Source organism: Podarcis filfolensis, assembly GCF_964270895.1.
Source record: "Podarcis filfolensis genome assembly, chromosome: 15".
Lineage (NCBI taxonomy): Eukaryota > Metazoa > Chordata > Lepidosauria > Squamata > Lacertidae > Podarcis > Podarcis filfolensis.
In genome coordinates, this window is record NC_139618.1 from 20096061 (window position 1) to 20110884 (window position 14824).

The 14824-nt window shown below is 46.6% G+C and overlaps 1 protein-coding gene across 6 annotated transcripts in view; it reads right to left on the reverse strand.

The window, feature by feature from the left end:
* The window catches only part of IGSF9B (immunoglobulin superfamily member 9B), a 119588-nt gene that overhangs the window by 24525 nt on the left and 80239 nt on the right, over nucleotides 1–14824 (reverse strand). For 5 of the 6 annotated variants that reach the window (XR_014542072.1, XM_083588312.1, XM_083588316.1 and 2 more), the window contains exons 10-12: nucleotides 13936–14052; nucleotides 9398–9548; nucleotides 4586–4709 (exon numbers count right to left, since the gene is read on the reverse strand). Coding sequence is in view for 5 of the 6 variants with exons in the window: in XM_083588312.1 (XP_083444438.1) it covers nucleotides 4586–4709; nucleotides 9398–9548; nucleotides 13936–14052 (392 nt within the window). In the remaining variant the exon portion in view is untranslated. The remainder of the gene's footprint in view (nucleotides 1–4585; nucleotides 4710–9397; nucleotides 9549–13935; nucleotides 14053–14824) is intronic. The other variant, XM_083588313.1, reaches the window with a different exon arrangement.

The following is a 14824-nucleotide window of genomic DNA, read 5'->3' on the forward strand; positions in this document are numbered from 1 at the left end:
TGCTTGCCACTCTAAACCTGGGTACAGATCTTTCCATCCAATCGGATGTAAACTAATGAAATGATGACAGCCCCCAACAGTACAATGATAATCGGAAATGATATGTTTTCATCCAGCCATCCTGCACCCATGGGTTTCTTACCGCATCAGCCCTGATTATTTGTCACGGCAAATCTAAACATTAATTACTGACGGCCCTCTCCATGGCACACGGTGCTACCTCTGCTAACGGATAAGCAGGTGGGAGGCTAGGCTGACTCATACGTCATCAGCGGGACTGCCAAATTAATGCCAGAGCCAAATGCTGCCTTCAGGCTAGGCTCACCTGAGCAGCACCTCCCATGAGGACCATGGCCAAGAAATGATTTCATTCACTCTGGTCGCATTCCAGGCCCTGCTGATGCCAACGGAACGGAAGGCAGAGCATTGAAAGAAGGCAATGGGGATTGCCCAGGGCTGTCCCTACCATAAGGAAGAGTGAGGCAGTCACTGCAGGCAGCAGATGCTGAGGAGTGAGGATTGGGTAGGGCTGTTTGCACCATATGGCCAGGTTTGCACCCCCTAAGTGAGCCTGCTGTCCTTCAGGGCAGTGGAGGTTGCTGTTCGGCATTGAGATAAGATTCCACTGCTAATCTGGTCAGCTTCTGTACATGAACTTGAGGGAGCCACAATTTTTGCCCTTTGCCTCAAGGAACAAAATGGGGTTGGCCCATTGAACTGACAATTCTCCTTTGCACCACTAATCCTATGTAAGGTTTCCACCGAGAGCATCTGCTTCTGCAGAAACGAAGCTGCTGGCGGAAGGAGGTGCAAGTATGTGAATAAAGTGAAGCCAGAGCAAGATCCAGGCAGCACAACAAAAGCCTAGACAATGGGACCATCTGGACAGCAGCCCATAGGGCAAAGGCAACAGTGCCTGTCAGGATCCCTCTAACACTTTTGGAGTTTAACCAGAGCCCTTCCAAGGAACAATTTGGGGAGACATGGGTCCCTTTTAGGTCCGAGCAGCTTCAGTCTGTCTTGCTCTGCCCCTCTTCACAGTGACTGGTCCCTCTCTTTTCCTGTTCCTCTGTAACATCTCCTGTTGGCAAGCTTTGCCTATGCAGCAAAGCACCTGCTGCATGCAGGAACTCTGATCCTTACCCTGCTCTGTTGATCTGACTCTGCTACCTCCTCCATTCCTTTTTAATGTTATGCAACAGAAGATGCCAACACAACAGTGGTGCTAGTGGAAACTCTCTGTGCAATACATTGCACCACTTGTCATGCAACAAAATTACCAGAAACCTGCTCATGCATTCTCTTGAGCGACAACTTTCCGCTGGGGCAAAACATTTCAAGGGTGCAACAAGTATACCACTAAGTGACTTTAATTTAGCACGACTTTGGATTACAACCCATAGACAACAGTGGAAGTGGATAAGGCCCTATGGAGCAGGCAGGCAACCTCAAACTGCATGAGGCCCTCCCACTAACATCAATAAAGCCCTCTGCAAGCAAGCAGTTCAGACCTCTGTCAGATCCTGGCAGACTGTTGGATGGGGAGAAAGGAGGCAAGGGTAGAGAGAAAAAGGAGGTAGTCTCCTTTATGCTTTTGCCCCACTGCAGGCTTCATGTCTGCTCACAGTTGGCAGACTCTCTCTGATAGATTACCCCTGCTGGAATACAACCATAGACAGAGAAAATGTTGTCATTTCTTGCCCTAAAGGGAAGATCCAGCTGCTTCAAGCTGCACCACATACACCAAAAAAACACCAAACCCAACTGCAATTCACTTGGGGAGAATAAATGAATAAGAGTCCAGCAGGAAAGAGAATCCCAGGATGTAAATTACAAGGGGAGGGAGAATTTAGCATGGCACCAGTAAGTGGCTCCAGTGGGTAATAAATTGCAACACTTTGCTAAAGATGGAAGCAAACAACTCCTTAGGGCAGTGACTTTGAAACCATGTCCTGGAGCACTCTGGGCTTCCCCAAAGCTCAGTTAGTTAGGAGGGTGGGAATCAATATGGTGAAAGACAGCTCGTCTGTCATTTGCAATCTCCCCCTGCAATGCCAGATGTTGGAAGGGCACTGGGAATGTTTTAGGCTGTGCTCAGTTCACGCAGGGCCATAAAGAGGCTCAAGAGATGCAACCAGGGACCTGCATGAAATAAGCATGCCCCAGAATCCTCTGCGAGGGCACCGGGATCCCTGTAAAAGAAATGCAGGGCTTCTTCAGCAGGTGAGTCAGCATGGACCAGGTTCCCTGTAGAGGGGGAAAATGTTTATCATTTATTTATTACATTTAGATCCCACCTTTCCTCCAAAGAGCTCAAGATGATGGACACAGCTCTCCCCACCTCCTCATTTTATCCTCCCAACAACCCTCTGAGGTAGGCTAGGCTAAGAGACAGTGACTGCTCCCCACCCCAGGGTCACACAGTAGCAAGCTTTACGGTTGAGTAGGGGATTTGAACCCTGGACTCCCAGATCCTAGTCTAGCCCTCTAGCCATTACATCACACTGGCTCTTTGGGGATGCTACTCTTTGCCTTGGGAACCTTCCAAAACCGGAAGCATCTTGTATCCACAGAGCTGGCTTAATGCAGAAGCATCTGCCACAGATGCCTATGCTCCTTTCCCGCACCCCTGGGGACTCCTTGCGCAGACCCAAGCCAAAGAAAATTAACCTATTTTGTTTTAAAGGTTCTGAAAATATCCCTGTTTCTCAACAATGTGATGGGGTAAAAATTGCCAGGACAGCTGACAGCAATCTGGCTGTTCCCCTCCAAGGTGAGATGCAGCTCACAGAGGGAAGATGGTTTAATCGTTCCTTTGCAATGATATTTTAATCAGAGGCAGCTGCATAAATTTTGTACTCTAAGCCTATTCCCTTGATTATTCTGTGTTCCTCCACCCCCACAACACCCTTTTCCTTTATCCCACCCCTATCTCCCATCTCTCCTTCCTTCCTTCCTTCCTTCTCTCGTTTTGTTTCTTTACATAATCATATAACCCTCACTTTCTCAAGCGCTACCTTTATCCTCTTCAGGAAGCCAAGTAGATTTTATGATGGGGAAGCACATAGCCAATCTCTGCTCCATCAGCAACCCACCATCCTCACCCCCAAGTTGGTCAGCTTGGACCATCAAGAGGAGGGAGGAGAATAAGAGGAGAAGAAAGGGTGGGGAGAAGATCCCCAAGGATTTGAGATGAGAAACGCAACTGAAATGCAGGTCACTGTCACCTCTACTTTTCCTTCAGTGTCAACAGAGTGACAGAATGTCAATCAGCTTGGAGGTCTCTTTCTGCCAAGCCGTGTGCAAGGCAATGAATTTGCTGTGCTGCAGCAACATCTGAGCACCTGCCTAATCTGGCAAAGAGCTTGAAATGGGAAGGCATGCAGCTGCCTTTCACCAATTTGCCCATCTAGACCAGCAAAGAATGACAACAGCTTTCCAGGGTCTCAGGCAAAGAAGGGTCCTTCCTAATCACCTGCTGCTACATACAGTTTACTCTCTGAGCTATGCTCCCTTCTTTGGAATCCTGGTGCTCTCTGAGCTAGCTTGTGCTGATAGGCATTGTAGCTACTATCTGTCTACCTATCCCCCACAAGACCTGGGATATAATGATCATGAATAAAATCATGAGCTACAAGCAATTGTTGCAAGGAAAAAACAGGGAGGGGGAGAACAATCTATGCCACCTTGAGCTCCTTGGAGGAAAGGTGGGGTCTAAATGACAAAATAAAATAAACTATGGAATGGGAGAAACCACACAATAGAAACTTTTAAACAAAACTGGGTGTCCTATCTTTTGTATAGGAATCAAAATCAAACAAGAAACACTTGATGAAACCATGAATATATGACTGGCAGGTTGCATTCAACTTTATGAGACACAAGCTATGTGGTAGCAAGTGCCGTAGTTGAACTATCTGCTGCATGAAATAGGAGATTATTTTATCAGTCCTGAGTTTTCCAACATTCAGCTTCATTGGGGGCCCACAAATTCTCATGTGATGAGAGCGGGAGAAAAACTGTCAAAGAGCAGCTGGAGGGGGAATCAAGAGTGTGATAGCAGGGGGGACAAAGTGCCAACACCCCCTTCCCCCAATGCTGGGGTTCTGCTCCAAATGGCCCCTGCTCCCCCTTTGGCTGCTATTTGGTAAAACAAAAAGCTAAGCACACAAGGGCCAATCAAATGCTTGATGTCACCTCTGGTTTGCACCTCAGGAAGTCTGGGCCTGGTCAGTGCCCAGAAACCCACCTACAACACCTTGAGTTCCATTATGGAAACAAAGACAAGAGATGAATGTATTAAACAAAGCACATGAACAGCCTCGCAGCAGTGGATATAGGCACCACTGAGAGGGGTGGAGAAAACCCTATTCTGTGCTAATCTTCCTCTTTGGAAAAGAAGTATTGGGTACACCTGACACCCTTGCTGGCTCGCTGAGAGTGATTGGCATTCAAGCACATCAGGCTCAAAACAAGCTGTTGGGGGGAACTCGAGCCTGAGAAGGGCAAGGCCCCTTCCAACTCCGAGTTCTGGCCGAGTGAGAAAGAAAAGAAGCAGAGAGCAAAGCATGCTGGGATGACTCACAGAGGGCCGTACCAAACTGAGAATGTCTGTTCATATCCACCATCATAGCCAGGCTCCCAGGAAACATTGGCAGAGGTCATGGAAACAGCGATGCGCACGTTGCCTGGGGCATGGGGGCTTGTGCCTGAAAACAGGGAAGAGGGGGAGAGAAAAAAGAATGAAACTGTTTAAGATGCTGAGGGGAAATGATTAGAAAAAATATTGTTGCACATCAAATTATAGAGTTATTTTTAAAAACTGGGGTGAGGAACCTTTTTCAGCCTGAAGGCCACATTCCCACATGGGAAATCTCCCAAGAGCCACATGTCAATGGTGGGTGTGGCCAGACAAAGACCACTCTCCCTCCAAGCAAGCAAGAGGTACATTCAGAACTCAAAGACATATTACAACCAGGTAAAAGCAATAGAGGAAGGCACAGAGCATGGTCTGGGAAGGTGTGGCAGAGTCCAAAGGGCTAGCTGAAGTGGCCTGAAGGGCCACGTTCAGTCCCTGGCCCTGAGAGTCCTTGCTGCTGCTGCTGCTGCTGCTACTACTACTACTACTACTATTATCTTTGAGTTCACTACTGTTTTGAGATCATTAGTGTGTTTAATAATCCTTACGATAATTTAGTCAAATTTTCTAAATTTGGGTAGCCTGTCCTATATTATACATTCCATTATCTTCATATTTCTTATTTTCTGTCCTTATCAGGACAAAGTACCAGGGCAATAGCTGTTAAGAGGCAGAGGAACAGAAAAGTGGAAATTAAAGGGCCAAGCAACCAGGTTCAAAGCTGGCAATCTTGTTTTGGAGAGGGTGTCACCATGCAACATCAGTAATTTTGACATTATTAATTTGAGGGCAGGGGAATGCAGCAGCATCAGCATCCAGTGGGCAGCCTCCCTCTTTTCACAACCCTTGACAGAAACCTCTTCTGCTAATAGTGCAATAGTCTTTGTCCATTGGAAGCAACACAAATCCATGGGTCACTTCATGAGACTGTGAGCAGAGCCCTCCCAGAGCAGGAGAAAGGCCCATCTGGTCTAGCATCCTGTTCTCACAGTGGCCAACCAGGTGACTATGGGGAGCCAACAAGCAGCTTCTGAGTGCAACAGAAGTTCTCTGCACTTGTGATTCCCAGCAATGGACATTCAGAGGCCTCCAACAGCCGAAGCAGAATGCAGACACCATGGCTAGTAGCCATGGATATCGTTATTCAGTGTGAATATGTCTAATGCTCTTCTACAGCTGTCCAAGTTGGTGGTCATCACTATGTCTAAAATGGATACACAACCAGTCCATGCAACCTGTACTTCAGGGAGGTTCAGCTGCTCATACCATTGCATCAGTGTGGTCTGTGTGCTGCATTGGGGCCTGTGGACCTTCCAGAAGCACATCCATTATCTTTAAGAAGATACATTATTTATTATAGGTCTATGTAGACACGACTGCTCACCTACTCCACATTATTTCTAGATAAAATCGAGTGTGATCCAGGGAAAATTCAATATTCTAAAGCCAAAGAGAACCCCTTAGTGATCAAATAATTATGAGGTTTCACAATTCTCCCTCCTTTGCATCCCCTCCACATATATGTTTGGAGGTTATATTGTCATATGAGAAGCTGGGCTTGCTCTGAGGTTGCCCCGAAACTATGGAATATCCTTCCCTAGGAACGTCTGTTAGTCTCACCCATTTGATTTTTTTTTCTGAACAGGGCTCTGCAGTCCACCTTCTGGTAGGAAGAGGATTGTGCCTCTACCCTTTTGCTTATCTGTATAAGGAAAGAGGCAATGCTCTGGAAAGGTGCAGGTGAACCAAAACAGTAATCAAGGAAGCACAGAGGATGTGAGTCTATAGGAAGCTGTCTTATACAGGGTCAGACCACTGGAGCTATTTAGCTCAGCATTGTCTACACTGGCTAGTGGCAGCTTTCAGAAAGGGATTCTTTGCCAGCCCTACTCAGAGATGCCGGGGAATTCAACTTCAGACGTTCTGCATGCAAAGCAGATATTCCACCACTGAGCTATGGTTCTTCACCAAAATCTGAGTAACTGGGGGCCTGAATCCTGCTAGGCCCTGAAGCCATATATGTGTCTAGACTCATCATTTGCAGGTGAGAAACTTGCACCAACCAACAAGAAAGGATGCTCCTTTTCTTCCCCCTCAACCCATCTAAAGAGATAGCCCAAATAAAATCTAAAAAATAAAAAAAAGTATTAAAGAGCAGATTTTAGCAACAGGTTCATTGGAGCATGAAATTAAAAGGGAAAAATGATCTTCTCTTCCTGGGAACCATCTATGACTCAGACATGGCATTTGCCACAGAGATCATCCAAGAAATATGAACCTCCCTTGACACAGAAGCACATCACCTCCCTCCAATTATCCATTAGCCACTCTGCGGGCTGTAGGCTCAAACATTTTGACTCCTAGAGCAAACAGATGGGACAGTTGAAAAGTCCACACAATGAAATCATTGAAAAGAGAGGCAAAGAGAAGTTAGGGAAACAGCACTCAACCCAAAACACAGGGTGATGGATTGGCATTTTTTCATTCAAAGGTGGCAGAACAGTATTTTCTTTTATTTCAGGTCAAACTTTCAAGAAAACATGCTTCCAGATGAGGTCACTGAGATAGTACTAACAGGTGATATCTGCTGTTTTCTAAAGAAGCTTATCAGATTTCCCCCAGAAATAGTAAATAAGGATTAGATGGGTGGGGATGCATACTGCTATTTTAATGCCAACAACACTATGCAGATGTTGCAAAACAAAACAAAAAAACCTTGAATTCATGAGGAACCCTGATTCTAAAATAAGTCTCCATCATTCCTCCCTCTTTATCTATGCCCAGTGCTGGATCAATTATGCATCACCTAGGAGCCTTTATGAACCTGATGGTGCCACCAGACCTTTGCTAGCTGGCTCTTTTCAAGGAAACATCAGTATCTGGGAATTTTCCTTGTCCTCCAGTATGGATCCAAAACTGGGTATCTTCTTCATACACACAGAGGCCAGACTTTCTAAATATGGAGATCAGCCTCCTTTGCACTTCTCCTTTCTCCACATACCCTTCATTCCCAGCATGCCTTCTCCTAATCCATTCTTTTCCTATTCTGGAGACACTATCAGCTGTGTTCTATCTAAGAAGCCAGCCATGAGCCACCCCTCCTCCTCAGCGGACTCTATTCCATTCTCCTCCTCGCCACCAACATTCAGACATCCTGTCCTGTTTGGTTGTAACTTCTCATTAGGATTTTGTTCAACATTTCTCTTCCTACCCTTTCAATTGCAATGGTCAAGAGAGAACTGCATTCCTTATTACAGGTATTTCCATCTTCCTGGATACCACCACCACCTGCTCCAGGGGCGTCTTATCCATAGAGGCTAGTGGCGAAGGGCGCCAGGGCGCCAAGTTCTGAAGGGTGCCAGGGAAGAGGCAGAGGCTGGACGTGGCACCTCCCAGCATCAGCTCACCGTCCTCGCCCGCCTCCGCCATGCCGCGCCAAAGCAGCGCCGCGCCCGGAGCCTCCGCCTGCCATGGCCACTACGGCAAAAAGTGGCCAGCTGAGCCAGGAGCCGCCACGTCCAGCCTCTTCCTCTTCCCCACCAGAGGAGCTGCCCTCCAGTCGCTGCCCGCCTCCTACGGCCCCGCGAAGCTGGGAGCGTCGCCGGCAGAGCCGTCCCCCCTAAAAAAAGTCAGCAACTCTGGAAAACAGGGGGGGGGGTGCGGAGGGATCTTTGCACCACGGCGCCAGATATGCTTAAGATGGCCCTGATCTGCTCAAGAGACTTGTCCACAAAAGAAGATCTGCTATTTTCAGAGCCATCGGATTTGGGGCGGCTCCCAAACCGCTACAGTTCCAAGGTTCAAAAAGCACAGGCAAGACTATTTCACAACTACTGCAATTCAGTCACCACTTAAAAACAGTGCTCCAATGGTTGTGAGGGGGGCGGGGATGCTTATTATTAAAAGCCACAAGGTCCCCTTCCTGACGCCTTCAATTTTAGCCTAATCATTCTCCTCACCACCTGTAAGGAAATTGCACCTTTAAAGGACTGCCATGAAATGTATTTTGAGCACTGTAATTTGAGCAGTGATTTACTTTACTATTTTATTTTATATTTTATACTTTACTTTATTTTATTTTATTGCAAGCCACACTATTACACATTGTTATCTGACTATTTCTCATACGTCATTCTTGTGAAATGTTACCATCCATAATGTGTATGTAAAGGGTTAACTGCAAGAGCTTCAGAACTCTGTGATGTCATGTGCTCTGTGGCAGTTATGGCAGTTGGTACCTTTATGGCAGTTAGTTGAACAGTCTTAACAGTTAGACCAGCAGGTATGCTGCGTTGTGCTGCTGTCTCCCTCAGAGTCAGAGTTCATCTGTAACAATTTAATCTATGTACAATGTTTTAGCAACCTATGTATCACCTACCTGCGTTGTGTATTTAATCTGCAACTGCAAGAACACTAAGTAAAAACTATTTGCTCTTTAAACTTTAAAAGAGAGCATCTTGCGTAGTTTCTATAGGAGGGAAAAAGAGAACTAATTAACAGGTCGAATGACCCAGGACTGTCTTCCACAAAGCTCTGCTAAATGGGAACTAGAGTCTAATTCCCACAATTCTGAACCACCATTGCTCTGCTGGTTTAACAGTGCAATTGCTCGTGCTGATCTTCCCACAGCTCAGTGAGAACTATTTGCAAATGGTAGCTTCCTCAGGACCATTATCCGCAATAGAAAAAACGCAAACATCCATGGCGTCCCCCATTTGGCCATGCCCATGAACGCTTCCAATCCATTCCCATACCTACCGATGACGGTCAGATGAGTGCTAGCAGTTATGCTTGTGACTATGTTGGTAGCGACACATTCCCACTCTCCGTGGTCATCCTTACTGAGAGATCGGAACTGGAGGCTGCCACTTGGAAGGGTGTTGTGCTTGCTTCTACTGGGCTTCCCTACCTTGGTCAAACAACAGAGAAAGCACAGGGGGAAGGAAGGAGAAATAAAGAGAGAAAAAACACAACTCAGAGGCTTGTCGCAAGGGCAGCAGAGTGAGGCGACATGATGCCAATGCTGCTAGCACAAACTGGGAGAGGGGTGCGATTCTGGGCCCTTCCTGCAGACACTTGGAGGCATCTTTGGCAAAATCATTGGCCAGAGAGGTCAGCTCCCAAAAGGCGGTATGAGCAGGTAAGGCAGGTGTGGAGAAAGGAGCACAAAGAGGTACAAGGCAGAGCTGGAGAACCAGCAGAGATGAGGGAGCAGGCAAGGACAGAGCAAGGAATGGGCATGAGGGTGCTTCTGCTGCACAGATACCCTTCACAGTGGACAGTTCCTTACTTGAAGGGCTGCCTGGCTCAAGTCCAGTTTAAATGAGAAAGAATCGTAAGAAGAGCAGGAACGACCCTGAAGTTACACATTCTCAATTAGCAGCTGGTCAGCAGGCTGAGCAGAGACACAGGTAATCAACCCATAGTCTGCTTCCTCTACAGTGAGATGTACAAATTTAGAAATAATTAAAACAGAAATCCAGTACATCTATGAAGTAGCACATGTAAATCTGCATCTACCACTCTTCTTTGAGGGTGGGTTGATGCATTAATTTTTCTTAGCCACTGTTATAGGAATTGTATGTTCATAAACTTACACGGCAAACACATGCATAAGTATATAAACTACGTGTCTGAAATAGTACAGGAGAGCAATCCTGAAACCATTTTGACTCTCCCAAATTGACCTCAAATGTTTCTCTGCAAGGAGGAAGGAAATGGGAAAGCCTCCCCCTTGTCTTTTGCTTAAAAAAATCCTTCCTGAAGGGCGTATCTGTGTATTAATAGGGTGAGCCTGTGACCTGGATTCAGGAACTGAATATTTACCATCACAAAAGAATGGCTAGGATGAGGATGCCCAAATAAAAGCAATCAGTGACCATTAGGTATCTTGGCAGACAGGTTTTCTGCTGTAGACCACCCCTTCAGTGATGTATGTATGATGTTTTGGGGGGTAGTCTTGAGCCTCAGGGGAGGCAATTTTCAAATGTCTGTATAAGAGCTTGCACACCATTGTTCTAGGTTCCTCTCCTCCCTCCCTGCGTGGGGTGCGTGGCGGACCCAGTTGCAACAGTTTAATAAAGATCATGCTTACTAGCTGCTTTGCTTCTCAATATACTCTGGTTGGCCTCTGTTATTTTCTCCTACCATTAGAGAACCTACTTAAGGACTCTATATGGGCTCTTAGATACCCCATAAGGGAAAGGGAGCAATATTTTTCTTCTAACAGTCACCTTAAAAGGCACCTGCTTCTGACAACCGGTAGTGATGGCTGTGATGGCTGGAAAAAAGTACCCAAATGTTCCTGCGCTACTACCCCACTGGCAAAACACCCACTTGAGTAGAGCAGGCTTCTCCCTGCAGATGTTCACCCTCCAAAGGATGCAGGTCAGTGGGGTCAGGCAACAAAAAGATGAAGTGTTCTGTGTGACCTGAATGCCTGCATAATTCTGCAACATCTGAAGGCGGCCCACCTAACAGCTATGAACCTTACATAATTGTAATGTATGTTTAAAAAAGACAGTAATATTTGGGAGGCGGAATATATGAATTCTGGGATATGAAACACTGAGTGCATACATTTATCTGCACTATGACTTTAAACCACTTCTAGGCCAGTTTTAATGTCCATGGCCCCCAACCCAAGGAATCCTGGGAACTGCAGTTCTTCAGGGGTCCCTTCAAAAACTATCCTCCACGCCACAAAACTACAGTTACCAGAATTCTTTGTGGAATGGGTCAAAAGGTCATGACAGCTGATCTTGTCACTGGTAGATAGATATTCTTTTGCATTCTACGTACTGTTGTTCAGTTTAAAGCTTTAGGCCGCTAGAGGGAGCTACGACACCATGGATCTCACCTGCATTCACCCTATTAATATCTGGTTACATGATGAGGCAATCACTCTGTTTCCCTTGGGTTTCCAGGCAGTGCCGTTTCCCACAGTACAGGTATGGGAACCACAGGACTACAAGCCCCACCATCCCTTGCCACCAGCTGTGCTTGGTGGGGATGATGGGAGCTGCAGTTCAGCAATACCCTAAGGGACAAAGTTTCCCTGCATCTGCACCAGAAGACGGCTGTAGGGTGATGTTTAGGGTGGCACTTGGCCATGGGAATCACTTTAGCTGCAGCAATGGACAAAACAGATCTCCCCCTCCTGACCTCTGGCAGTGTATGTTGCTTCTGCTTGTCAAAAAGAAAGAAGAGGCGATGCTATAAGGAGGTACAGACAGTCCAAGCAGCAATCAAGGACACCCTGAGGACATGAGCAACTGCCTTATGCTGGGTCAGACCACTGGGTCCACCTAGCTCAGTAATGTCTACACCAGGCATAGGCAAACTCAGCCCTCCAGATGTTTTTGGGACTACAACTCCCATCATCCCTAGCTAACAGGACCAATGGTCAGGGATGATGGGAGTTGTAGTCCCAAAACATCTGTAGGGCCAAGTTTGCCTATGCCTGGTCTACACTGACTGGCAGCAGCTCTCCAGGTTTTCAAATTCTGTGTCTTTCCCAATACTACTTGGAGATGCTGTGGGATTGAACATGGGACCTTCTGCACACAAAGCTGATCCTCTACCACTGAGCTACTCCCCTTCCCTGAAGGTTCTGGGGCCCAAGTCCAGATGTGGAGCACAGCTAGGCAAGCAGCAGTAGGCTAGGACTCTTAAGAGAGTCAGAATGGGGAGAATGCACAACGGAAGATCACAGAAAAATGGGAAAGCTGATATCACTTGGTGGCTTTGGTTTGGACCTTACCCCCTGCTGAATCTCTCACAGCAGACACAAAATGGGAGAAACCCCCTTGTCCATTTGCTAAGAGTCAAAGCTTGAGGGAGGACACCCAGTGTGGGCAGCAGCTGAACGAGATGTTTTGGGATGGGAAAGCTCAGAGCTTATATGCTACTTGTAAGAAATATGCCTTCACTGGAGGTATTTAAGCAGAGGCAGGAATACTATTTCTTAGAGCTGCAAGATTCCTGCATCAAGCAAAGGGAGTGGGACTGGATTACCTCCCAAGGTCCCTTTCAACACTAAAATTGCAATGCTCCTCATATGAAAGACTGCTGTAGTTAAGAGACAGCGTCCTCCTGACTGTACTCCAGCTAGGAACGGGGAAAAATTTTGAGTTTTGTTTACATTTTAAGGAGAAACTACCAAATTTCTCAAGCTGATGCACAGAACAAAAACCGGCTATCCTACAAAATTCACACTTCCCCAAATTCTGCAATGCGGTTGCCCAACCAATCTGTCTAAAATGTATATATTAAGGGAAAGTGGGAATAAACACACCTATATTTCATTAAAATAATGAACAAGAATGCATTGTGTTTGGGGAAATTGCTTGCAAAAAAGTGCACACTAGTAAAAACTGAGTACAAACAAAGGTGTATTAAGAGATATTTGTACTCAAATGCTGACAAGATTTTCAGGAGGACCCCCCCCCCAAAAAAAAATGCAAATTGCTGGGGAAATGTAGAGAACTGGATTTAAGAGTAGAAAAATGGAAAACAGAGAGAAGCAAAACTAATAGGTTCCTTCATCTGTAGCTCCAGCAAATCATGGTTTGATCTGGCAGTATGTTGCAAAATATTAGCACAGAAAGAGGCAAGTCTGTCCAATGCACTGCACTGGGGCAACTGCAGCACTAGAGGGAGGGGTCCACAAGGGGGGGGCCTGCAGTAGATACCGGAGTGAGTGGAGAAAGTGGGCAAGTGAGAGCCAGTGTGGTGCAATGGTTAGAGCATCAGACCTGGGAGACCAGGGTTCAAACTCCCACTTAGCCATGAAGTTCAGTGGGTGACCTTGGGCCAGTTGCTGCCTCTCAGCCTAACCTATCTCATGAGGTTGTTTTTGTTTTTTTCTGGAAAAGTTTTCAATTAGCAATAATCGCGCCTCGGATTAACCTCATTGGCTACGATACTGCCACTGCGCAAAGCTATCTCATGAGGTTGTTGTGGGGACTAAATGAGGAGAGGGGAAACCTTGAGTTCCTTGCAGGAAAGGTGGGATACGAATGCAATAAAGAAATGAATAAAACAGAGCGGCTCATTTTGCAATTGCTGCTGTTGCTGGCTGACGGTGGCTAAGGTTTCTGCAGCTTCTAAGGCTTCCTTGCTAGGAGCTGGGTCTCTCCCCCACCCACCTGCGGGACGGGGGCAGCAGTAGTACAGCCCGAAGCGAAGCAGCTGAACCTGCAGTTTTGCTCTTACCGGGACAGAGTGTGGCTTCTCTGTCTGCAATATTCATCAAAAGCCAAAGGCACTGCAGATTTTTCTGGCAGGCCGGGTACCTTTCTCCAGGCGATGGCAGGAAAGGGGTCTCCTGCAGCAGCACAGGGTATCAACAGCTCCCTCCCTGCCTCTTGTCTGTACTCCCAGCCTGGTAGCACCGTAAAATAGGGCGGGTCCTGCAGCCAGGGATGGAAGGCAAGGGGAGAGAAAGGCGGGTGGGGAAAATTAAAAAATCGAACAACTCTCATTGAACGCACAGCCGAAACCTGCATTTAAAAAATCTGCCATCCAATTACAGAACTTTTAGCCAGTTAATGATTCTGCCAAAAGCCAGATGGTTAAACAGATTACATTGACATACATACAATCACTGACCCATGTAAATTCACGGATGAGGCGGGTGTGCAATACCTTCTCTGTGTTCGTTCTCCCTTCGCACACTCTCTCCCACCAACGCTTAGCTGCTCACAACGCTCATGCAAGCATGCAGCTTGCTCGACTTGATTTGCACGATGCTCTCGTGCGCACACACTCACATTCACTGTCCATTTCATGGAGACAGTATGTAAGAGCTGCCCAATGCTGGCAGATTGACAGGTCATCTTCTCTGCTGGATGCCTCCAGCTGACAGCACCATCTCCTCCTCCTTGACATTTGCATGCTGACTTTTTCAGCTTCTTAGAAGGTGCATTGTTATAGTATGTTCTATCACTGGGGTCCCCACAGGCATCATGGTGCACTCAGATACCACCACCCCTGGTAGCTGCCAGATCCTCATGCCCCTCCTCATTTTATTTTTTAAATTAAGGGTTCTTCCTCTTTTTTTTGCATTTTGCAGTTGTTAGGTTGATTTTATTAAAGGGGGCTGCCTTTTTTTGTCTGTTTTGTTTGTAAAGGTTGAAAGAATTTTGCTCATTGGGCAGGGAGGGTCTAAGCATCACCAGACAT